Source organism: Oncorhynchus mykiss, chromosome 23, assembly GCF_057628025.1.
Source record: "Oncorhynchus mykiss isolate SJ-2025 chromosome 23, ASM5762802v1, whole genome shotgun sequence".
Lineage (NCBI taxonomy): Eukaryota > Metazoa > Chordata > Actinopteri > Salmoniformes > Salmonidae > Oncorhynchus > Oncorhynchus mykiss.
In genome coordinates, this window is record NC_143044.1 from 56,785,726 (window position 1) to 56,811,866 (window position 26,141).

Sequence of the window (26,141 nt, forward strand, 5' to 3'; positions counted from 1 at the left end):
AGTGCACTACTTGTGACCAGAACCCAATGGGCCCTGGGCCAAAAGTAGTGCGTAAAGGAAACAGGGAGCCATTTTGTGATGCTGACATGGTCCTGAGCATGTCTACATCCGCCAGTGGTGACCTCACATAACACTGAGTACATCATTGAGTATTTTCCAACCCTTTGCTGACTGACTGGGCATTGGTGCCAACCTATGTTTCCAAACATACCATCAGATCTACAAAATTATGGTTTCTGGCATGTAGGGAAAAAAACATGAAAATGCTCAGAAATGGTTTGATTTTTCCTTTTCCCAGTATTTATAGTTTCCAGGTAGTCTGTAAGTAACTTATAATTTAAACAGAAATAGGAAATGTCCTCTCTGTGTTGTTTTACATAACACAACTCATCTTAAGATCATCTCTACTTACATCATCACGGTTTGAATCAATGTGTACTGAAGTACTCCCACTCGTGTCTATTTGTAAGACAAGTGAATGAAGAATAGACATGTTGACTTTAATACACATAGACTTGAAATCGTTTAAAGACAAAATAATGTTTAAAGTTTAAAGACAAAGAATGTAAGTACTACAGAAACTATGTCCTCTCTCTGAGTGACCTCTAGAGGGACCACTTCAAGTTCAACGTTAAAAGTGTTTTGAAAATTATCTCGAAGGTATATTACTTAGTATTCGTTATAAAATGTGCACATCCGCATTTACATGACAGTATATACTTTGGAACAAGATCTGTCCAGTTGTTTTCTGCGTCACAACACGACCACAAGCCCAACACAGTTTCTTGAGACTTTTTGTTCACTGCAACGCAAGGCTTTGAGAAACAAACCTCTTGCTATATACCTTCTTCTGAAGGTCACTGTCACATATTGACTTTTGACTTTGGTTTAACTTTAAAGCACGTGTCATGTTTAAACAGAGAGTCAGAAACTATCTGGTTTTCTGCTTCTCGTACTTCAAACGTTGCCGTAGCAGCCAGCGATGTTATGGCCATAACAGGCCCGTCTCTAAGGCACCGTGGGATGGGTTGGGACTGGCCTCTTCAACTATGGCCATAACAGGCCCGTCTCTAAGGCACCGTGGGATGGGTTGGGACTGGCCTCTTCAACTATGGCCATAACAGGCCCGTCTCTAAGGCACCGTGGGATGGGTTGGGACTGGCCTCTTCAACTATGGCCATAACAGGCCCGTCTCTAAGGCACCGTGGGATGGGTTGGGACTGGCCTCTTCAACTATGGCCATAACAGGCCCGTCTCTAAGGCACCGTGGGATGGGTTGGGACTGGCCTCTTCAACTATGGCCATAACAGGCCCGTCTCTAAGGCACCGTGGGATGGGTTGGGACTGGCCTCTTCAACTATGGCCATAACAGGCCCGTCTCTAAGGCACTGTGGGATGGGTTGGGACTGGCCTCTTCAACTATGGCCATAACAGGCCCGTCTCTAAGGCACCGTGGGATGGGTTGGGACTGGCCTCTTCAACTATGGCCATAACAGGCCCGTCTCTAAGGCACCGTGGGATGGGTTGGGACTGGCCTCTTCAACTATGGCCATAACAGGCCCGTCTCTAAGGCACCGTGGGGTGGGGTGGGTTGGGACTGGCCTCTTCAACTATGGCCATAACAGGCCCGTCTCTAAGGCACCGTGGGGTGGGGTGGGTTGGGACTGGCCTCTTCAACTATGGCCATAACAGGCCCGTCTCTAAGGCACCGTGGGATGGGTTGGGACTGGCCTCTTCAACTATGGCCATAACAGGCCCGTCTCTAAGGCACCGTGGGATGGGTTGGGACTGGCCTCTTCAACTATGGCCATAACAGGCCCGTCTCTAAGGCACCGTGGGATGGGTTGGGACTGGCCTCTTCAACTATGGCCATAACAGGCCCGTCTCTAAGGCACCGTGGGATGGGTTGGGACTGGCCTCTTCAACTATGGCCATAACAGGCCCGTCTCTAAGGCACCGTGGGGTGGGGTGGGTTGGGACTGGCCTCTTCAACTATGGCCATAACAGGCCCGTCTCTAAGGCACCGTGGGATGGGTTGGGACTGGCCTCTTCAACTATGGCCATAACAGGCCCGTCTCTAAGGCACCGTGGGATGGGTTGGGACTGGCCTCTTCAACTATGGCCATAACAGGCCCGTCTCTAAGGCACCGTGGGATGGGTTGGGACTGGCCTCTTCAACTATGGCCATAACAGGCCCGTCTCTAAGGCACCGTGGGGTGGGGTGGGTTGGGACTGGCCTCTTCAACTATGGCCATAACAGGCCCGTCTCTAAGGCACCGTGGGGTGGGGTGGGTTGGGACTGGCCTCTTCAACTATGGCCATAACAGGCCCGTCTCTAAGGCACCGTGGGATGGGTTGGGACTGGCCTCTTCAACTATGGCCATAACAGGCCCGTCTCTAAGGCACCGTGGGGTGGGGTGGGTTGGGACTGGCCTCTTCAACTATGGCCATAACAGGCCCGTCTCTAAGGCACCGTGGGGTGGGGTGGGTTGGGACTGGCCTCTTCAACTATGGCCATAACAGGCCCGTCTCTAAGGCACCGTGGGGTGGGGTGGGTTGGGACTGGCCTCTTCAACTATGGCCATAACAGGCCCGTCTCTAAGGCACCGTGGGATGGGTTGGGACTGGCCTCTTCAACTACGGCCATAACAGGCCCATCTCTAAGGCACCGTGGGATGGGTTGGGACTGGCCTCTTCAACTAGGGAACAACCTTCCAGGCTTAGGGGTAAACATCACACTCTGTTGCCAGAGTTTTCTGATGACTTGGAGGATTTTACACCCAAATACAGACCGCGGGACCTGAGAGGAAACTCCTGTTTATAACGAGTCAGCAAAAATAAAAACCTGGAAACGGTCCAGAATCTATATAACGCTTTATTTTAAACTTTAATATCTTAAATCTTAACATCTCAATGCAATTCTGATGAGATTAATGAGGGATGAAAACAGTGAACTAAATCTGAAGATTTTGTTATTGAATGTATGTGATCGTCACTGTAGCAGTAACTACTGACAGGTATGTTGAATGTATGTGATTGTCACTGTAGCAGTAACTACTGACAGGTATGTTGAATGTATGTGATTGTCCTCTCACTGTAGCAGTAACCACTGACAGGTATGTTGAATGTATGTGATTGTCCTCTCACTGTAGCAGTAACTACTGACAGGTATGTTGAATGTATGTGATTGTCCTCTCACTGTAGCAGTAACTACTGACAGGTATGTTGAATGTATGTGATCGTCACTGTAGCAGTAACCACTGACAGGTATGTTGAATGTATGTGATTGTCACTGTAGCAGTAACCACTGACAGGTATGTTGAATGTATGTGATCGTCACTGTAGCAGTAACTACTGACAGGTATGTTGAATGTATGTGATTGTTCTCTCACTGTAGCAGTAACTACTCACAGGTATGTTGAATGTATGTGATTGTCACTGTAGCAGTAACCACTGACAGGTATGTTGAATGTATGTGATTGTCACTGTAGCAGTAACTACTCACAGGTATGTTGAATGTATGTGATCGTCACTGTAGCAGTAACTACTGACAGGTATGTTGAATGTATGTGATTGTCCTCTCACTGTAGCAGTAACCACTGACAGGTATGTTGAATGTATGTGATTGTCACTGTAGCAGTAACTACTGACAGGTATGTTGAATGTATGTGATTGTCACTGTAGCAGTAACCACTGACAGGTATGTTGAATGTATGTGATCGTCACTGTAGCAGTAACTACTGACAGGTATGTTGAATGTATGTGATTGTCCTCTCACTGTAGCAGTAACCACTGACAGGTATGTTGAATGTATGTGATTGTTCTCTCACTGTAGCAGTAACTACTGACAGGTATATTGAATGTATGTGATTGTCACTGTAGCAGTAACCACTGACAGGTATGTTGAATGTATGTGATTGTCACTGTAGCAGTAACCACTGACAGGTATGTTGAATGTATGTGATTGTTCTCTCACTGTAGCAGTAACTACTGACAGGTATGTTGAATGTATGTGATTGTCACTGTAGCAGTAACCACTGACAGGTATGTTGAATGTATGTGATTGTCACTGTAGCAGTAACTACTGACAGGTATGTTGAATGTATGTGATTGTCACTGTAGCAGTAACCACTGACAGGTATGTTGAATGTATGTGATTGTCACTGTAGCAGTAACCACTGACAGGTATGTTGAATGTATGTGATTGTCACTGTAGCAGTAACCACTGACAGGTATGTTGAATGTATGTGATTGTCACTGTAGCAGTAACCACCGACAGGTATGTTGAATGTATGTGATTGTCACTGTAGCAGTAACTACTGACAGGTATGTTGAATGTATGTGATTGTCCTCTCACTGTAGCAGTAACCACTGACAGGTATGTTGAATGTATGTGATTGTCACTGTAGCAGTAACTACTGACAGGTATGTTGAATGTATGTGATTGTCACTGTAGCAGTAACCACTGACAGGTATGTTGAATGTATGTGATTGTCACTGTAGCAGTAACCACTGACAGGTATGTTGAATGTATGTGATTGTCCTCTCACTGTAGCAGTAACCACTGACGGGTATGTTGAGTGATTAATCTATAGGATCTGTGTCATTTATGATACTATATACTGCATCTCAGTGCTTAAGGCGTCACTACAGACACCCTGGTTCGACTCCAAGGCTGTATCAAAACCGGCCGTGATTGGGCGGCGCACAATTGGCCCAGCGTCGTCCGGGTTTGGCCGGTGTAGGCCGTCATTGTAAATAATAATTTGTTCTTAACTGACTTGCCTCAATTATATAAATAAAAATATCTGAACTACTGACTCATGTCATCCTCTCATATCATTCATGGAATATATAGGTGTGATTTATACTGAACAAAGATATAAACCCAACATGTAAAGTGTTGGACCCATGTTTCATGAGCTGAAATAAAATATCCCAGAAATTTTCCATAGAAACAAAAAAAAGCATTTCTCCATTGACAAGATAATTCATCCACCTGACAGGTGTGGCATATCAAGAAGCTGATGAAACAAGCATGCTCATTACACAGGTGCACCTTGTGCTGGGGACAATAAAAGGCCACTCTGTAACACAATGTAGGAGCGTACAATAGGAATGCTGACTACATGAATGTCCACCAGAGCTGTTGCCAGAGAACGTAATGTTAATTTCTCTACCATAAGCCGCCTCCAATGTCGTTTTAGAGATTTACGTCCAACCGGCCTCACAACCGCAGAGCACGTGTAACCACGGCAGCCCAAGGACCTCCACATCCGGCTTCTTCACCTGTGGGATCGTCTGAAACCGAAGAATTTCTGCACAAACTGTCAGAAACCGTCTCAGGGAAGCTCAACTGGGTGCTCGTTGTCCTCACCGGGGTCTTGACCTGATTGCAGTGATCAAAAGCTCACCTTTAATGGCCACTGGCACGCTGGAGAAGTGTTCTCTTCATGGATGAGTGCCCCATGGTGGCGATGGGGTTATGGTATAGGCAGGCAGGCATAAGCTACGGACAATGAACACAATTGCATTTTAGCGATTGCAATTTGAATGCACAGAGATACCGTGATGAGATCCTGAGGTCCATTGTCATGCCATTTATCCGCCACCATCACCTCATGTTTCATCATGATAATGCACAGCCCCATGTCACAAGGATCTGTACACAATTCCTGGAAGCTGAAAATGTCCCAGTTCTTCCATAGCCTGCATACTCACCAGACATGTCACCCATTGAGCATGTTTGGGATGCTCTGGATCTACAATACCATATCTACTGCACTATAACTACTATAACATAACTACTGTTCTATATCTACTGCACTATAACTACTATAACTATAACTACAATACCATATCTACTGCACTATAACTACTATAACATAACTACTGTTCTATATCTACTGCACTATAACTACTATAACTATAACTACAATACCATATCTACTGCACTATAACTACTATAACACAACTACTGTTCTATATCTACTGCACTATAACTACTATAACTATAACTACAATACCATATCTACTGCACTATAACTACTATAACATAACTACTGTTCTATATCTACTGCACTATAACTACTATAACTATAACTACAATACCATATCTACTGCACTATAGCTACTATAACATAACTACTGTTCTATAGCTACTGCACTATAACTACTATAACATAACTACTGTTCTATATCTACTGCACTATAACTACTGTTCTATAACTACTGTTCCATATCTACTATACCATATCTACTATACCATATCTACTGTTCTATAGCTACTGCACTATAGCTACTGTTCTATAACTACTGTACCATATCTACTATACCATATCTACTATACCATATCTACTGTTCTATAGCTACTGCACTATAGCTACTGTTCTATAACTACTGTTCTATAGCTACTGTTCTATAACTACTGTTCTATAACTACTGTTCTACAGCTACTGCACTATAGCTACTGTTCTATAACTACTGCACTATAACTACTGTTCTATAGCTACTGTTCTATAGCTACTGTTCTATAGCTACTGTTCTATAACTACTGCACTATAACTACTGTTCTATAGCTACTGTTCTATAGCTACTGTTCTATAGCTACTGTTCTATAGCTACTGCACTATAACTACTGTTCTATAGCTACTGCACTATAACTACTGTTCTATAGCTACTGTTCTATAGCTACTGTTCTATAGCTACTGTTCTATAACTACTGTTCTATAGCTACTGTTCTATAACTACTGTTCTATAACTACTGTTCTATAACTACTGTTCTATAACTACTATAACATAACTACTGTTCTATAACTACTGTACCATAGCTACTGTTCTATAGCTACTGTTCTATAGCTACTGTTCTATAACTACTGCACTATAACTACTGTTCTATAACTACTGTTCTATAACTACTATAACATAACTACTGTTCTATAACTACTGTACCATAGCTACTATACCATAGCTACTGTTCTATAGCTACTGTTCTATAGCTACTGTACCATAGCTACTATACCATAGCTACTGTTCTATAGCTACTGTACCATAGCTACTATACCATAGCTACTGCACTATAACTACTGTTCTATAACTACTGTTCTATAGCTACTGTTCTATAGCTACTGCACTATAACTACTGTTCTATAACTACTGTTCTATAGCTACTGTTCTATAACTACTGTTCTATAACTACTGTTCTATAGCTACTGTTCTATAGCTACTGTTCTATAACTACTGTTCTATAACTACTGTTCTATAACTACTGTTCTATAGCTACTGTTCTATAACTACTGTTCTATAGCTACTGCACTATAACTACTGTTCTATAACTACTGTTCTATAGCTACTGTTCTATAACTACTGTTCTATAACTACTGTTCTATAGCTACTGTTCTATAGCTACTGTTCTATAGCTACTGCACTATAACTACTGTTCTATAACTACTGTTCTATAGCTACTGCACTATAACTACTGTTCTATAACTACTGTTCTATAGCTACTGTTCTATAGCTACTGTTCTATAGCTACTGCACTATAACTACTATAACATAGCTACTGTTCTATAGCTACTGTTCTATAACTACTGTTCTATAGCTACTGCACTATAACTACTGTTCTATAACTACTGTTCTATAGCTACTGCACTATAACTACTGTTCTATAACTACTGTTCTATAACTACTGTTCTATAACTACTGTTCTATAGCTACTGCACTATAACTACTATAACATAGCTACTGTTCTATAGCTACTGTTCTATAACTACTGTTCTATAGCTACTGCACTATAACTACTGTTCTATAACTACTGTTCTATAGCTACTGCACTATAACTACTGTTCTATAACTACTGTTCTATAACTACTGTTCTATAGCTACTGTTCTATAGCTACTGTTCTATAACTACTGTTCTATAGCTACTGTTCTATAGCTACTGTTCTATAACTACTGTTCTATAACTACTGTTCTATAACTACTGTTCTATAGCTACTGCACTATAACTACTGTTCTATAACTACTGTTCTATAACTACTGTTCTATAACTACTGTTCTATAACTACTGTTCTATAACTACTGTTCTATAACTACTGTTCTATAGCTACTGCACTATAACTACTGTTCTATAACTACTGTTCTATAGCTACTGTTCTATAACTACTGTTCTATAACTACTGTTCTATAGCTACTGCACTATAACTACTGTTCTATAACTACTGTTCTATAGCTACTGTTCTATAACTACTGTTCTATAACTACTGTTCTATAACTACTGTTCTATAGCTACTGCACTATAACTACTATAACATAGCTACTGTTCTATAGCTACTGCACTATAGCTACTATACCATAGCTACTGTTCTATAGCTACTGTACCATAGCTACCATAGCTACTATAACATAGCTACTATAACATAGCTACTGTACCATAGCTACTGTACCATAGCTACTATAACATAGCTACTATAACATAGCTACTGTACCATAGCTACTATACCATAGCTACTGCACTATAGCTACTGTACCATAGCTACTATAACATAGCTACTGCACTATAGCTACTGTACCATAGCTACTGCACTATAGCTACTGTACCATAGCTACTGCACTATAGCTACTGTACCATAGCTACTGCACTATAGCTACTGCACTATAGCTACTGCAGTATAGCTACTGCACTATAGCTACTATACCATAGCTACTGCACTATAGCTACTATACCATAGCTACTATACCATAGCTACTATACCATAGCTACTGCACTATAGCTACTGCACTATAGCTACTATACCATAGCTACTGCACTATAGCTACTATACCATAGCTACTATACCATAGCTACTATAACATAGCTACTGCACTATAGCTACTGCACTATAGCTACTGCAGTATAGCTACTGCACTATAGCTACTATACCATAGCTACTGCACTATAGCTACTGCACTATAGCTACTATACCATAGCTACTGCACTATAGCTACTGTACCATAACTACCATAGCTACTATAACATAGCTACTATAACATAGCTACTGTACCATAGCTACTATACCATAGCTACTGCACTATAGCTACTGTACCATAGCTACTATAACATAGCTACTGCACTATAGCTACTGTACCATAGCTACTATAACATAGCTACTGTACCATAGCTACTATACCATAGCTACTGCACTATAGCTACTGTACCATAGCTACTATAACATAGCTACTGCACTATAGCTACTGTACCATAGCTACTATAACATAGCTACTGTACCATAGCTACTATAACATAGCTACTGTACCATAGCTACTATACCATAGCTACTGCACTATAGCTACTGTACCATAGCTACTATAACATAGCTACTGTACCATAGCTACTATAACATAGCTACTGTACCATAGCTACTATAACATAGCTACTGTACCATAGCTACTGCACTATAGCTACTTTACCTACTGCAACTTTTTCTCATACTCTTCCATGCCAAGCTCACCATGGCTTTTTCATGGGAATGTATATAGTCTCCATTCTCTTGAATATCTTTTATCTGTCTTCAGATAAAGGGCTCAGCTAGCGCATCTCCATTGCTTTCCTGTTGTGCCATTTTGCTTGCAGCATTTAAATAGGTGATGAGCGACTCAACTATTATGGAAGAAGAAACACCATCCATCATTCTAACTAAGTAGAACTAAGTCTAACTAAGCCATTCTCACTAAGTAGAACTAAGTCTAACTAAGCCATTCTAACTAAGTAGAACTACGTCTAACTAAGCCATTCTATCTAAGTAGAACTAAGTCTAACTAAGCCAGTCTAACTAAGCCATTCTAACTAAGTAGAATTAAGTCTAACTTAACCATTCTAACTAAGAAGAATTAAGTCTAACTAAGCCATTCTAAGTAGAACTAAGCCTAACTAAGCCATTCTAACTAAGTCCAACTAAGCCATTCTAACTAAGTAGAACTAAGTCTAACTAAGCCATTCTAACTAAGTCTAACTAAGCCAGTCTAACTAAGTAGAACTAAGTCTAACTAAGCCATTCTAACTAAGTCTAACTAAGCCAGTCTAACTAAGCCATTCTAACTAAGTAGAACTAAGCCATTCTAACTAAGTAGAACTAAGCCATTCTAACTAAGTAGAACTAAGCCATTCTAACTAAGTCATTCAAACCAGGTTTGGGGTCAATTCCAATTTCCTTCCTGAATTGACAGAATTGATTGAAATAGAATTGAGCCCAACTCTGACGGTGATCATGGTGATCATGGTGATTCCACGACACCTTTATGTCAGTGGCATATAATAGGAAACGTCATCTTCCTATAAACAGAGTGACTATTGGATATATATATAACATGACTATTAAATAACATTTGACCATTTGATATAACTACATAACCATTATAACATAACCATCTGATATAACTACATAACCATTATAACATAACCATCTGATATAACTACATAACCATTATAACATAACCATCTGATATAACTACATAACCATTATAACATAACCATCTGATATAACTACATAACCATTATAACATAACCATCTGATATAACTACATAACCATTATAACATAACCATCTGATATAACTACATAACCATTATAACATAACCATCTGATATAACTACATAACCATTATAACATAACCATCTGATATAACTACATAACCATTATAACATAACCATCTGATATAACTACATAACCATTATAACATAACCATCTGATATAACTACATAACCATTATAACATAACCATCTGATATAACTACATAACCATTATAACATAACCATCTGATATAACTACATAACCATTATAACATAACCATCTGATATAACTACATAACCATTATAACATAACCATCTGATATAACTACATAACCATTATAACATAACCATCTGATATAACTACATAACCATTATAACATGACCATCTGATATAACTACATAACCATTATAACATGACCATCTGATATAACTACATAACCATTATAACATGACCATCTGATATAACTACATAACCATTATAACATAACCATCTGATATAACTACATAACCATTATAACATAACCATCTGATATAACTACATAACCATTATAACATAACCATCTGATATAACTACATAACCATTATAACATAACCATCTGATATAACTACATAACCATTATAAAATAACCATCTGATATAACTACATAACCATCTGACCATCTGATATAACTACATAACCATTATAACATAACCATCTGACCATCTGATATAACTATAACCATTACAACATAACCATCTGATATAACTACATAACCATTATAACATAACCATCTGATATAACTACATAACCATTATAACATAACCATCTGATATAACTACATAACCATTATAACATAACCATCTGATATAACTACATAACCATTATAACATAACCATCTGATATAACTACATAACCATTATAACATAACCATCTGATATAACTACATAACCATTATAACATAACCATCTGATATAACTACATAACCATTATAACATAACCATCTGATATAACTACATAACCATTATAACATAACCATCTGACCATCTGATATAACTACATAACCATTATAACATAACCATCTGATATAACTACATAACCATTATAACATAACCATCTGATATAACTACATAACCATTATAACATAACCATCTGATATAACTACATAACCATTATAACATAACCATCTGATATAACTACATAACCATTATAACATAACCATCTGATATAACTACATAACCATTATAAAATAACCATCTGATATAACTACATAACCATCTGACCATCTGATATAACTACATAACCATTATAACATAACCATCTGACCATCTGATATAACTATATAACCATTACAACATAACCATCTGATATAACTACATAACCATTATAACATAACCATCTGATATAACTACATAACCATTATAACATAACCATCTGATATAACTACATAACCATTATAAAATAACCATCTGATATAACTACATAACCATCTGACCATCTGATATAACTACATAACCATTATAACATAACCATCTGACCATCTGATATAACTATATAACCATTACAACATAACCATCTGATATAACTACATAACCATTATAACATAACCATCTGATATAACTACATAACCATTATAACATAACCATCTGATATAACTACATAACCATTATAACATAACCATCTGATATAACTACATAACCATTATAACATAACCATCTGATATAACTACATAATCATTATAACATAACCATCTGATATAACTACATAACCATTATAACATAACCATCTGATATAACTACATAACCATTATAACATAACCATCTGATATAACTACATAACCATTATAACATAACCATCTGATATAACTACATAACCATTATAACATAACCATCTGACCATCTGATATAACTATATAACCATTATAACATAACCATCTGACCATCTGATATAACTACATAACCATTATAACATAACCATCTGATATAACTACATAACCATTATAACATAACCATCTGATATAACTACATAACCATTATAACATAACCATCTGATATAACTACATAACCATTATAACATAACCATCTGATATAACTACATAATCATTATAACATAACCATCTGATATAACTACATAACTACATAACCATTATAACATAACCATCTGATATAACTACATAACCATTATAACATAACCATCTGATATAACTACATAACCATTATAACATAACCATCTGACCATCTGATATAACTATATAACCATTATAACATAACCATCTGACCATCTGATATAACTACATAACCATTATAACATAACCATCTGATATAACTACATACCCATTATAACATAACCATCTGATATAACTACATAACCATTATAACATAACCATCTGACCAACTGAAATAACTACATAACCATTGGATGCCACCATGTGCCGCCATGTTCCTTGTAGTTCTTTGCCATCGGGCAGAGCTAGATGAAATAACGCCATTACAACCACATTACAACCAGAACTGGTTCAAATCTGGCTATAGTGACATCATTGCAACTGGGTTCTAGCTAATCACCACAGAGCACGTGTCCCAAATGGTACTCCATTCACTATGTAGTTCACTACTTTGGACCAGGACCAATAGAGCTCCATTCCAAAAAAGTAGTCCTCTATATAGGGAATAGATTGGCATTTGGGACATGGCCAACTGAAGCAGCCCCGATCATCAATATCTGTCTGTGTCTGCATTTTCTGCTTTTTTACCTGCATGCCAAAGGTCTTCACATGGTCAGAGAGCAGGACCATTTGTTTCAGCAACAAACCCCCATTTGAACCAAACAAAACGCTCAGCTAATCTGGATCGCTGCACATCTCTTGGTCGAGTATAGTAGTTATGTATAGTATAGTAGTTATATATAGTGTGTAGTAGTTATATATAGTGTGTAGTAGTTATATATAGTGTATAGTAGTTATGTATGGTATAGTAGTAAGTATATAGTATAGTAGTTATGTACAGTATAGTAGTTTTGTATAGTATAGTAGTAAGTATATATTATAGTAGTTACATATAGTGTATAGTAGTTAGTATGTAGTATAGTAGTTATGTATAGTAAAGTATATAGTATAGTAGTTATATATAGTATATAGTATAGTAAGTATATAGTATAGTAGTTATATATAGTGTATAGTAGTTAGTGTGTAGTATAGTAGTTATATATAGTGTATAGTAGTTAGTATGTAGTATAGTAGTATGTAGTATAGTAGTTATATATAGTGTATAGTAGTTCGTATGTAGTATAGTAGTTATATATAGTGTATAGTAGTTAGTATGTAGTATAGTAGTATGTAGTATAGTAGTTATATATAGTGTATAGTAGTTCGTATGTAGTATAGTAGTATGTAGTATAGTAGTTATATATAGTGTATAGTAGTTAGTATGTAGTATAGTAGTTATATATAGTATATAGTGGTTTTATATATAGTATAGTACATATTATATAGTATAGAAGTTATATATAGTATAGTAGTTAGTGTATAGTATAGTAGTAATTTATAGTGTATAGTAGTTTTATACACAGTATACAGTATAGCACTTATGTATAGTATTATTTATTTATTTATTTATTTACCTTTATTTAACCAGGTAGGCAAGTTGAGAACAAGTTCTCATTTACAATTGCGACCTGGCCAAGATAAAGCAAAGCAGTTCGACAGATACAACAACACAGAGTTACACATGGAGTAAAACAAACATACAGTCAATAATAAAGTATAAACAAGTCTATATACAATGTGAGCAAATGAGGTGAGAAGGGAGGTAAAGGCAAAAAAGGCCTTGGTGGCAAGGTAAATACAATATAGCAAGTAAAACACTGGAATGGTAGTTTTGCAATGGAAGAATGTGCAAAGTAGAAATAAAAATAATGGGGTGCAAAGTAATAAATAAATAAATTAAATACAGTTGGGAAAGAGGTAGTTGATAGGGCTAAATTATAGGTGGGCTATGTACAGGTGCAGTAATCTGTGAGCTGCTCTGACAGTTGGTGCTTAAAGCTAGTGAGGGAGATAAGTGTTTCCAGTTTCAGAGATTTTTGTAGTTCGTTCCAGTCATTGGCAGCAGAGAACTGGAAAGAGAGGCGGCCAAAGAAAGAATTGGTTTTGGGGGTGACTAGAGAGATATACCTGCTGGAGCGTGTGCTACAGGTGGGAGATGCTATGGTGACCAGCGAGCTGAGATAAGGGGGGACTTTACCTAGCAGGGTCTTGTAGATGACATGGAGCCAGTGGGTTTGGCGACGAGTATGAAGCGAGGGCCAGCCAACGAGAGCGTACAGGTCGCAATGGTGGGTAGTATATGGGGCTTTGGTGACAAAACGGATTGCACTGTGATAGACTGCATCCAATTTGTTGAGTAGGGTATTGGAGGCTATTTTGTAAATGACATCGCCAAAGTCGAGGATTGGTAGGATGGTCAGTTTTACAAGGGTATGTTTGGCAGCATGAGTGAAGGATGCTTTGTTGCGAAATAGGAAGCCAATTCTAGATTTAACTTTGGATTGGAGATGTTTGATATGGGTCTGGAAGGAGAGTTTACAGTCTAACCAGACACCTAAGTATTTGTAGTTGTCCACGTATTCTAAGTCAGAGCCGTCCAGAGTAGTGATGTTGGACAGGCGGGTAGGTGCAGGTAGCGATCGGTTGAAGAGCATGCATTTAGTTTTACTTGTATTTAAGAGCAATTGGAGGCCACGGAAGGAGAGTTGTATGGCATTGAAGCTTGCCTGGAGGGTTGTTAACACAGTGTCCAAAGAAGGGCCGGAAGTATACAGAATGGTGTCGTCTGCGTAGAGGTGGATCAGAGACTCACCAGCAGCAAGAGCGACCTCATTGATGTATACAGAGAAGAGAGTATATAGTATAGTACTTATGTATAGTATAGTAGTTATTTATAGTATATAGTATAGTAGTTGTATTCATGTGTCCTTTGTGCTTTGTGTTTAAATATGTGTCATTACTGTATTGTTGGGTTATATTATACGGTTGTGCTTGGTTTTAATAACAAGCTTGTGTTGGTCTGTCTGTGCTGGGTTTAACAAAATGCTTTCAAGCTTACTGTCTATTTCAGTAGATAGAAGAGGAATTTAGACACAAGCAAGTACACAGACAAAATCTTCAGGCCTTTCTCAAAGTTTGACAGTTTTTCAATTTTTTATCGTAGCCTCATTTCCTGCCTTTAGGCATTTCCTGATTATTGACACAGTATATTTTTTAAAGGCTATTTTACCCATCTGTTCAGCAGCACGTATCAGCTAACAACAGAGACACGTACTTACTGCTATCAACAACAAACTGCTCACTGGACACAAATCAGAACAACTACTATGGAAATGGAACACAGACTATAAAGCAAGTCTTCTTCATGTGCATCTGTCCCAGATGGCACACTATTCCCTATGATGCGCACTATGGTCCCTGGTCAAAAGGAGTGTACTATATAGGGAACAGGGTGCCATATTTGGGACTGAGCCACACATGAAGGTCGACATGCTTTATATACAGTAATCTGTGTTCATTTTCATATTCGTTGTTCTGATTTGTGTCCAATTGGTAGTTCTTTGTTAATTGCAGTAGGTATATGTCAGACACTATAATTATAATAGCATTGGCTCTGTTGGGATAATTCATCATTTTCTCTTATGTAAAAAAAAAAAAAAAAACACACAAAGAACAATTAGAGCTGAAGTCAATCCAACCTCCTGTGTTAGCAGCAATGTTTACGCAGTAGCTTTGTTTACACAACTACTACCTGTAAAAATGTGCGTGCATTCTGGGAATTCTGACAACTAGAGGTACCTACCTACCAGTGTCAGGAGAATATACGTGCTATTTCACATGTACACAAAACTATTGCAAAATGCAATAGATACTTTATATGCCTCTTGACAGGTTTTTCGTTGCAACTAGAAATGTGTTGTTGAAATTGGCCTCCGTGTAGATGAAGTCGACCACTGACCAAGATATTAATGTATGATTTATGTATGATTTACTAGATAAATTGGTATTGAAGACGTCTCCCGAAACACAGACAGACATCTAAAAGCAGGCCGACCTGGTCTCACCTTAATCCATCCCCACCACATCATCATAACCGTGGTTTGATCAGAGCCTTAGAGAGACATATGTACCCAGACCTGAGTTCAAGTAACATTTGTTTTTAATTCTAATACTTTAAGCACCACGTTTAGTCTGCCTGGAGTGCCAGGTGGGCGGAGTTTTGGGCTTGTGCAACTATTCCATTGGTTCCATAGCGCCAGGCAAGCTCAATCAAGCCCAGCTGAAGTATTTCAAATGATTTCAAGTAGTATTTGAACCCAGGTGTGATGTAACAGCCATACAACGCTTCATCTCTGCCTAGCGGTTTGTTATCAGTGCCCGTGTGTGTGATATGTGTTGCCTAGGTTACGCCCCGGTGACAGGCATGTGCCACCCTCTGAGAAGCTGCACTCTGAACCACGAGGACGGATTCTCCTCGGCCTTCGTGGTGGCGCACGAGACCGGACATGTGTAAGTCACCGCAGCACACAGGCTGGGTCCCAAGTGGCACCCTCTTCCCTGTTGTTTCACTACTGTTGACCCAAGTGGCGCCCTCCTCCCTGTTGTTTCACTACTGTTGACCCAAGTGGCGCCCTCCTCCCTGTTGTCCACTACTTTCGTCCCAAGTGGCGCCCTCCTCCCTGTTGTCCACTACTTTCGTCCCAAGTGGCGCCCTTCTCCCTGTTGTTCACTACTGTTGACCCAAGTGGCGCCCTCCTCCCTGTTGTCCACTACTTTCGTCCCAAGTGGCGCCCTCCTCCCTGTTGTTCACTACTGTTGACCCAAGTGGCGCCCTCCTCCCTGTTGTTCACTACTGTTGACCAGAGTCTTACGGGACCTATGAGCCCCATAGCTTGAAGAAACTAAAAGGAATACAAGCAAAGAGCTGCGTGTCAACAGAGTCAACAGTAGTGCCCTATATAGGAAATAGAGTCAACAGTAGTGCTCTATATAGGAAATAGAGAGTCAACAGTAGTGCCCTATATAGGGAACAGAGAGTCAACAGTAGTGCCCTATATAGGAAATAGAGTCAACAGTAGTGCTCTATATAGGAAATAGAGAGTCAACAGTAGTGCCCTATATAGGGAACAGAGAGTCAACAGTAGTGCCCTATATAGGGAATAGAGTCAACAGTAGTGCTCTATATAGGGAATAGAGAGTCAACAGTAGTGCCCTATATAGGGAACAGAGAGTCAACAGTAGTGCCCTATATAGGAAATAGAGTCAACAGTAGTGCTCTATATAGGAAATAGAGTCAACAGTAGTGCTCTATATAGGGAATAGAGTCAACAGTAGTGCTCTATATAGGGAATAGAGTCAACAGTAGTGCCCTATATAGGAAATAGAGTCAACAGTAGTGCTCTATATAGGGAATAGAGTAAACAGTAGTGCTCTATATAGGGAATAGAGTCAACAGTAGTGCCCTATATAGGGAATAGAGTCAACAGTAGTGCCCTATATAGGAAATAGAGTCAACAGTAGTGCCCTATATAGGGAATAGAGAGTCAACAGTAGTGCCCTATATAGGGAATAGAGAGTCAACAGTAGTGCCCTATTTAGGGAATAGAGAGTCAACAGTAGTGCCCTATATAGGGAACAGAGAGTCAACAGTAGTGCCCTATATAGGGAATAGAGAGTCAACAGTAGTGCCCTATATAGGGAATAGAGAGTCAACAGTGGTGCCCTATATAGGGAACAGAGAGTCAACAGTAGTGCCCTCTATAGGGAACAGAGAGTCAACAGTAGTGCCCTATATAGGGAACAGAGAGTCAACAGTAGTGCCCTATATAGGGAACAGAGAGTCAACAGTAATGCCCTATATAGGGAACAGAGAGTCAACAGTAGTGCCCTATTTAGGGAACAGAGAGTCATTTGAGACTGGCTTTGTGTTTGAGCGTAATACTGTGTTTTGCTCATCAATAACTCAGGTACCATTTCAACAGGTTAGGTATGGAACATGACGGACAGGGGAATCGTTGTTCTGACGAGACCAGCATGGGCAGCATCATGGCACCGCTGGTCCAAGCGGCCTTCCATCGCTACCACTGGTCACGCTGCAGTAAACAGGAACTGAACCGATACATCCAGTAGGTGCAGCCTTCACCGTACCACTGACTAGGGTTCTGACAACTTTCCCAGAGTTCACAGCTTTTCCAGGAATCCTGGTCACTGACATAACACTGACATCACTGACATGTATCACTGACCTATATCACTGACCTATAACTGACATATACCACTGACCTATCACTGACCTTTCACTGACATATATCACTCAGCTATCACTGACCTTTCACTGACCTATATCACTGACCTATATCACTGACATATCACTGACCTATAACTGACATATACCACTGACCTATCACTGACCTTTCACTGACATATATCACTGAGCTATCACTGACCTTTCACTGACCTATATCACTGAGCTATATCACTGACATATCACTGACCTATATCACTGACATATCACTGACATGTATCACTGACCTATCACAGACATGTATCACTGACCTATCACTGACATGTATCACTGACCTATCACAGACATGTATCACTGACCTATATCACAGACATGTATCACTGGCCTATCACAGACATGTATCACTGACCTATATCACAGACATGTATCACTGACCTATCACTGACATGTATCACTGACCTATATCACAGACATGTATCACTGACCTATCACTGACATGTATCACTGACCTATCACAGACATGTATCACTGACCTATCACAGACATGTATCACTGACCTATATCACAGACATGTATCACTGACCTATATCACAGACATGTATCACAGACATGTATCACTGACCTATATCACAGACATGTATCACAGACATGTATCACTGACCTATCACTGACATGTATCACTGACCTATCACTGACATGTATCACTGACCTATCACTGACATGTATCACTGACCTATATCACAGACATGTATCACAGACATGTATCACTGACCTATCACTGACATGTATCACTGAACTATATCACGTCAACAGTGAAGAGGAAACTCCGGGATGCTGGCCTACTAGTTCCTCTGTCCAGTGTCTGTGTCTTAATCTTTTCCTTTTATTGGTCGAGATATGGCTTTTTCTTTGCAACTCTGCTTAGAAGGCCAGCATCCCGGAGTCGCCTATTCACTGTTGATGTTGAGACTGGTGTTCTGCCTAGAAGGCCAGCATCCCGGAGTCGCCTCTTCACTGTTGACGTTGAGACTGGTGTTTTGCATGTACTATTTAATGAAGCTGCCAGCTGAGGACTTGTGAGGTGTCTGTTTCTCCAACCAGACACTCTAATGTACTTGTCCTCTTGCTCATGTGTGCACCGGGGCCTCCCACTCCTCTTTCTATTCTGGTTAGAGCCCGTTTGTGCTGTTCTGTGAAGGGAGTAGTACACAGCATTGTACGAGATCTTCAGTTTCTTGGCAATTTCTCGCATGGAATAGCCTTCATTTCTCAGAACAAGAATAGACTGACGAGTTTCAGAAGAAAGTTATTTGTTTCTGGCCATTTTCAGCCTGTAATCGAACCCACAAATGCTGATGCTCCAGATACTCAACTAGTCCAAAGAAGACCAGTTTTATTGCTTCTTTAATTAGCACTACAGTTTCCAGCTGTGCTAACATAATTGCAAAAGGGTTTTCTAATGATCAACTAGACTTGTATGAGCTAACACAGCATGCCATTGGAACACAGGAGTGATGGTTGCTGATGATGGGCCTCTGTACGCCTATGTAGATATTCCATTAAAAAAATTGTCCGTTTCCAGCTACAATAGTGATTTACAACATTAACAATGTCTACACTGTATTTCTGATCAATTTGATCAGCTCTTATGACTGTCTCTGTTCTGATGTGTTCTTATGACTGTCTCTGTTCTGATGTGTCTTATCCCTCCATCTCCTATGACTGTCTCTGTTCTGATGTGTCTTATCTCCCTCCATCTCTAATGACTGTCTCTGTTCTGATGTGTCTTATCTCCCTCCAGCTCTTATGACTGTCTCTGTTCTGATGTGTCTTATCTCCCTCCAGCTCTTATGACTGTCTCTGTTCTGATGTGTTTTATCCCCCTCCAGCTCTTATGACTGTCTCTGTTCTGATGTGTTTTATCCCCCTCCAGCTCTTATGACTGTCTCCTGGACAACCCTTTTGAACACAAGTGGCCCAAGCTTCCTGAGCTACCTGGGATTAACTACTCCATGGACGAGCAGTGTCGTTTTGATTTCGGCGTGGGCTACAAGATGTGCACCGCTGTAAGTCCCCTCCAGCAGCTAGCTAGACCCCTGAGATCTGAGAATAACAATTGTGACCGTTGGTGACGGGGCAGCCTGTCAATGTGTGTCCCGAATGGCACCCTATTCTGTATATAGTGCACTGCTTTTTTACCAGGGCCCATCAGGGAATATCAATTCAATTCAATTCAATTCAAGGGCTTTATTGGCATGGGAAACATGTGTTAACATTGCCAAAGCAAGTGAGGTAGACAACATACAAAGTGAAAATATAAAGTGAAAAACAACAAAATATATCTTGCCATTTGGGACGCATATTTAGGACTGCATGGGGCACTCAGTACCACTCAGGACTTTGATCTTCTGAGGATGGGATTCAAATATTACACAGGTTAGTCTAAGATGGAGCAGGGTCCTGCGTTCTCCTTATTATCCCCCTGGTCCATATGCTTAGATAGTGGGCAGCTTTTTCCCTGTTTGAGATTGCAGAGGGGCCATGACTTCTGGGAAGAGACTAGATGACCCGTAGACTGGCCACGGAAATGCACTAACTACCTCTCATCTCTCTCTCTGACCACCTCTTCCGTTCTCTCTCCTCTTCTCTCTGATCTCCTTTTCCCTACTCTCTCCTCTTCTCTCTGACATCCTCTTCCCTACTCTCTCTCTCTTTGTCTCTCTCTTTGTCTCTCTCTTTGTCTCTCTCTTTGTCTCTCTCTCTCTCTATCTCTCTCTCTCTCTCTCTCTCTCGCTCTCTCTTTGTCTCTCTCTCTCTCTCTCTCTCTCTCTCTCTCTGTCTCTGTCTCTGTCTCTTTCTCTCTCTCTGTCTCTCTCTGTCTCTCTGTCTCTCTGTCTCTCTCTGTCTCTCTCTGTCTCTCTGTCTCTCTCTCTCTCTCTCTCTCTCTCTCTCTCTGTCTCTCTGTCTCTGTCTCTGTCTCTGTCTCTCTGTCTCTCTCTGTCTCTGTCTCTCTCTGTCTCTCTCTCTCTCTCTCGCTCTGTCTCTATCTCTCTCTCTCTCTCTCTCTCTCTCTCTCCCCCCTATAGTTCCGGACCTACGATCCCTGCAAGCAGCTGTGGTGTAGTCACCCTGACAACCAGTACTTTTGTAAGACCAAGAAGGGTCCTCCGGTGGATGGGACGGAGTGTGCACCGTCGAAGGTGGGAAACGGTTCGAAAACAAACCATGGATTTCTGATGACAATAGATACACCTAATAATATACAGTGCCATACTTCATCTTTAGATGAACAGTTCTCCAAAAAGTACACAATTACTTGAAGAAGTTTTACTAAATTAATATTAGAAATAACATATCGGCCCGTTTGAATGTTACAATAATTTTTGGTGGGTGCTTATATTTGTTCTATGTCCCTCATGTACTGATGTCCAACTGCAATGACTGTGTAACACAGGTGGCACCTAACCCATACATTTAAAGAGCATTTAATCAGCTATTTATACTTCACGGACAAATAGTGTTCACTCTCATGTTCTATCCCATGTTCCTTTAGCCAGGATTGCTCGAAGCATAACAGTTGTTGTGAACTCTGACCCAGGAGATGTTCAGGGCTCATTCTAGCCATGGTTTTAATGCTAACGGAGCCAACGAATGGATAAAAACGAATGGATAAAAACGAATGGATAAAAACGAATGGATAAAAACGAATGGATAAAAACGAATGGATAAAAACGAATGGATAAAAACGAATGGATAAAAACGAATGGATAAAAACGAATGGATAAAAACGAATGGATAAAAACGAATGGAAAGATATTGTATACATGTATGCACTGTTGACTCCACTGTCTCCTTTCTGAAAAAAATATATATAAAACGTTGTTTTTTTAAGTACACAATAGTTCAAATGGATAAACAGAAGGAACAGTTTGAATGTACTTACTAAGCATGTAATTAGCGTGAAGTTAGCATTTCATTGGCTAGTCCTGATTAATGGAGTCACGGTAGTCATAACAGTGTTCTTTCCATGTTCCTTTAGCCGCCATCGCTCTTTAGAGTTGTTATAAACCATTGACATGGCCAGGGCTCCATTCTAGCCATGGTTTTAATGAGAATAGGGCTGATAAATGGACAGATAGTCTATGTACTGTATGTCCTGTTGACTCTCCTGTGTCCTGTCTGTTTAGTGGTGCTTCAAGGGCCACTGTATCTGGCGCTCCTCTAACCAGCCTCAGGGCCATGACGGTAACTGGGGGTCCTGGACTAAGTTTGGGTCCTGCTCCAGAACCTGTGGAGGTGGAGTACGCTCCCGGAGCAGAACTTGTAACAACCCTGTGTGAGTGTCTGTCACAGGGGAACAGGTGGGGAGGGCATTGTGGGTAGTGTGGGTAGAGATGTATTAATCTGGCTCCGAGGTGGGTTCTTAGGTCTCCTCACTGACGTTATCCTCTGCATCCTGTTAGGACTTCTACCTACATCCTGTTAGGACTTGTACCTACATCCTGTTAGGACTTCTACCTACATCCTGTTAGGACTTCTACCTACATCCTGTTAGGACTTCTACCTACATCCTGTTAAGACTTCTACCTACATCCTGTTAGGACTTCTACCTACATCCTGTTAGGACTTCTACCTACATCCTGTTAGGACTTCTACCTACATCCTGTTAGGACTTCTACCTACATCCTGTTAGAACTTCTACCTACATCCTGTTAGGACTTGTACCTACATCCTGTTAGGACTTCTACCTACATCCTGTTAGGACTTCTATCTACATCCTGTTAGGACTTCTACCTACATCCTGTTAGGACTTCGACCTACATCCTGTTAGGACTTCTACCTACATCCTGTTAGGACTTCTACCTACAGAATATATGACTCATACACATAATGTGACATGTAGTTGACAGATACTTTGCCTGTTTAGTCAGAGACGTGTCAGAGGATGTCTGAAGGAAAGCCGAGGGGGATCATGTGAATCTTTACGCTGAACTTTCCTTGGATATTTGTGTGTGTGTGTGTGTGTGTGTGTGTGTGTGTGTGTGTGTGTGTGTGTGTGTGTGTGTGTGTGTGTGTGTGTGTGTGTGTGTGTGTGTGTGTGTGTGTGTGTGTGTGTGTGTGTGTGTGTGTGCGTGACTTTATGCGTATACTGTATGTGAGTACGTGTCCTCTAAATAATAATGAACCCTGTGTACTACATCATGACCCTGACTAGAGACTCCGATCTCAGATCTAGTTAAATGGAACTAATCACTGAACCTGAACGACAGGCCCAGTTCTACCCTGATCCACATTACAGTTAAATAGATCTAATCACTGAACCTGAACGACAGGCCCAGTTCTACCCTGATCCACATTACAGTTAAATAGATCTAATCACTGAACCTGAACGACAGGCCCAGTTCTACCCTGATCCACATTACAGTTAAATTAAACTAATCACTGAACCTGAACGACAGGCCCAGTTCTACCCTGATCCACATTACAGTTAAATTAAACTAATCACTGAACCTGAACGACAGGCCCAGTTCTACCCTGATCCACATTACAGTTAAATGGATCTGATCACTGAACCTGGACGACAGGCCCAGTTCTACCCTGATCCACATTACAGTTAAATTAAACTAATCACTGAACCTGGACGACAGGCCCAGTTCTACCCTGATCCACATTACAGTTAAATTAAACTAATCACTGAACCTGGACGACAGGCCCAGTTCTACCCTGATCCACATTACAGTTAAATGGAACTAATCACTGAACCTGAACGACAGGCCCAGTTCTACCCTGATCCACATTACAGTTAAATGGAACTAATCACTGAACCTGAACGACAGGCCCAGTTCTACCCTGATCCACATTACAGTTAAATGGATCTGATCACTGAACCTGAACGACAGGCCCAGTTCTACCCTGATCCACATTACAGTTAAATTAAACTAATCACTGAACCTGAACGACAGGTCCAGTTCTACCCTGATCCACATTACAGTTAAATGGAACTAATCACTGAACCTGGACGACAGGCCCAGTTCTACCCTGATCCACATTACAGTTAAATGGAACTAATCACTGAACCTGGACGACAGGCCCAGTTCTACCCTGATCCACATTACAGTTAAATTAAACTAATCACAGAACCTGAACGACAGGTCCAGTTCTACCCTGATCCACATTACAGTTAAATGGATCTGATCACTGAACCTGGACGACAGGCCCAGTTCTACCCTGATCCACATTACAGTTAAATTAAACTAATCACTGAACCTGAACGACAGGTCCAGTTCTACCCTGATCCACATTACAGTTAAATTAAACTAATCACTGAACCTGAACGACAGGTCCAGTTCTACACTGATCCACATTACAGTTAAATGGATCTGATCACTGAACCTGAACGACAGGCCCAGTTCTACCCTGATCCACATTACAGTTAAATTAAACTAATCACTGAACCTGAACGACAGGCCCTCCTGGGATGTATCCCAAATTGCATTCTATTCACTGCACTACTTTTGACCTGGGTCCATAGGGAATAGGGTGCTATTTGGGATACACACTAGGTGTTGATTACTGGGTTGTTTGTTTATTGTTTCCGTGTTGTCGCCCCCATGTCTCCAGGCCTGCGTACGGCGGTCGGGATTGCCCCGGGTCCACCTTCGATTACCAGATGTGTAACATGGAGGAGTGTGTCGGACCCTACGAGGACTTCCGCGCTCAACAGTGTGTCCAGAGGAGCAACAAATATCACAAGAACACCAAGCACACCTGGCTACCTTACGAACACCCAGATGGTAGGACACAGCCTGCTTCCCAAATGGAACACTATGCCTTTTAGTTTGGGGTTTGGGGTGGCAGAAGAGATACAATGCAAACTTTCTCTTGTCATTTATTTAGTTTATCTTCACTCAGTCAGGACTAAAGGATGTGTTCATTTTGATTTCTTTCTCTAGGGAGTTTTACTAGCCACAGTGCTTCTGCCTCTGTGTTGCTTTCTCTCTGGTATCTTAGACTGGGTATCCTCTAGGGAGTTTTACTAGCCACAGTGCCTCTGCCTCTGTGTTGCTTTCTCTCTGGTATCTTAGACTGGGTATCCTCTAGGGAGTTTTACTAGCCACAGTGCCTCTGCGTTACTTTCTCTCTGGTATCTTAGACTGGGTATCCTCTAGGGAGTTTTACTAGCCACAGTGCTTCTACCTCTGCCTTGCTTTCTCTCTGGTATCTTAGACTGGGTATCCTCTAGGGAGTTTTACTAGCCACAGTGCCTCTGTGTTGCTTTCTCTCTGGTATCTTAGACTGGGTATCCTCTAGGGAGTTTTACTAGCCACAGTG

At 40.4% G+C, this 26,141-nt stretch overlaps 1 protein-coding gene across 7 annotated transcripts in view; it reads left to right on the forward strand.

Moving 5' to 3' along the window:
• Positions 1-26,141, forward strand: part of LOC110513446 (A disintegrin and metalloproteinase with thrombospondin motifs 14) — a 140,709-nt gene that overhangs the window by 86,039 nt on the left and 28,529 nt on the right. For 5 of the 7 annotated variants that reach the window (XM_090217740.1, XM_090217742.1, XM_090217741.1 and 2 more), the window contains 6 exons: positions 16,969-17,074; positions 18,547-18,690; positions 20,743-20,875; positions 21,896-22,009; positions 22,997-23,145; positions 25,431-25,603. In XM_090217740.1, coding sequence (XP_090073866.1) covers positions 16,969-17,074; positions 18,547-18,690; positions 20,743-20,875; positions 21,896-22,009; positions 22,997-23,145; positions 25,431-25,603 — 819 coding nt within the window. Of the gene's footprint in view, positions 1-15,419; positions 17,075-18,546; positions 18,691-20,742; positions 20,876-21,895; positions 22,010-22,996; positions 23,146-25,430; positions 25,604-26,141 lie in introns of those variants that run through there. The other 2 variants (XM_090217745.1, XM_090217746.1) reach the window with 2 other exon arrangements.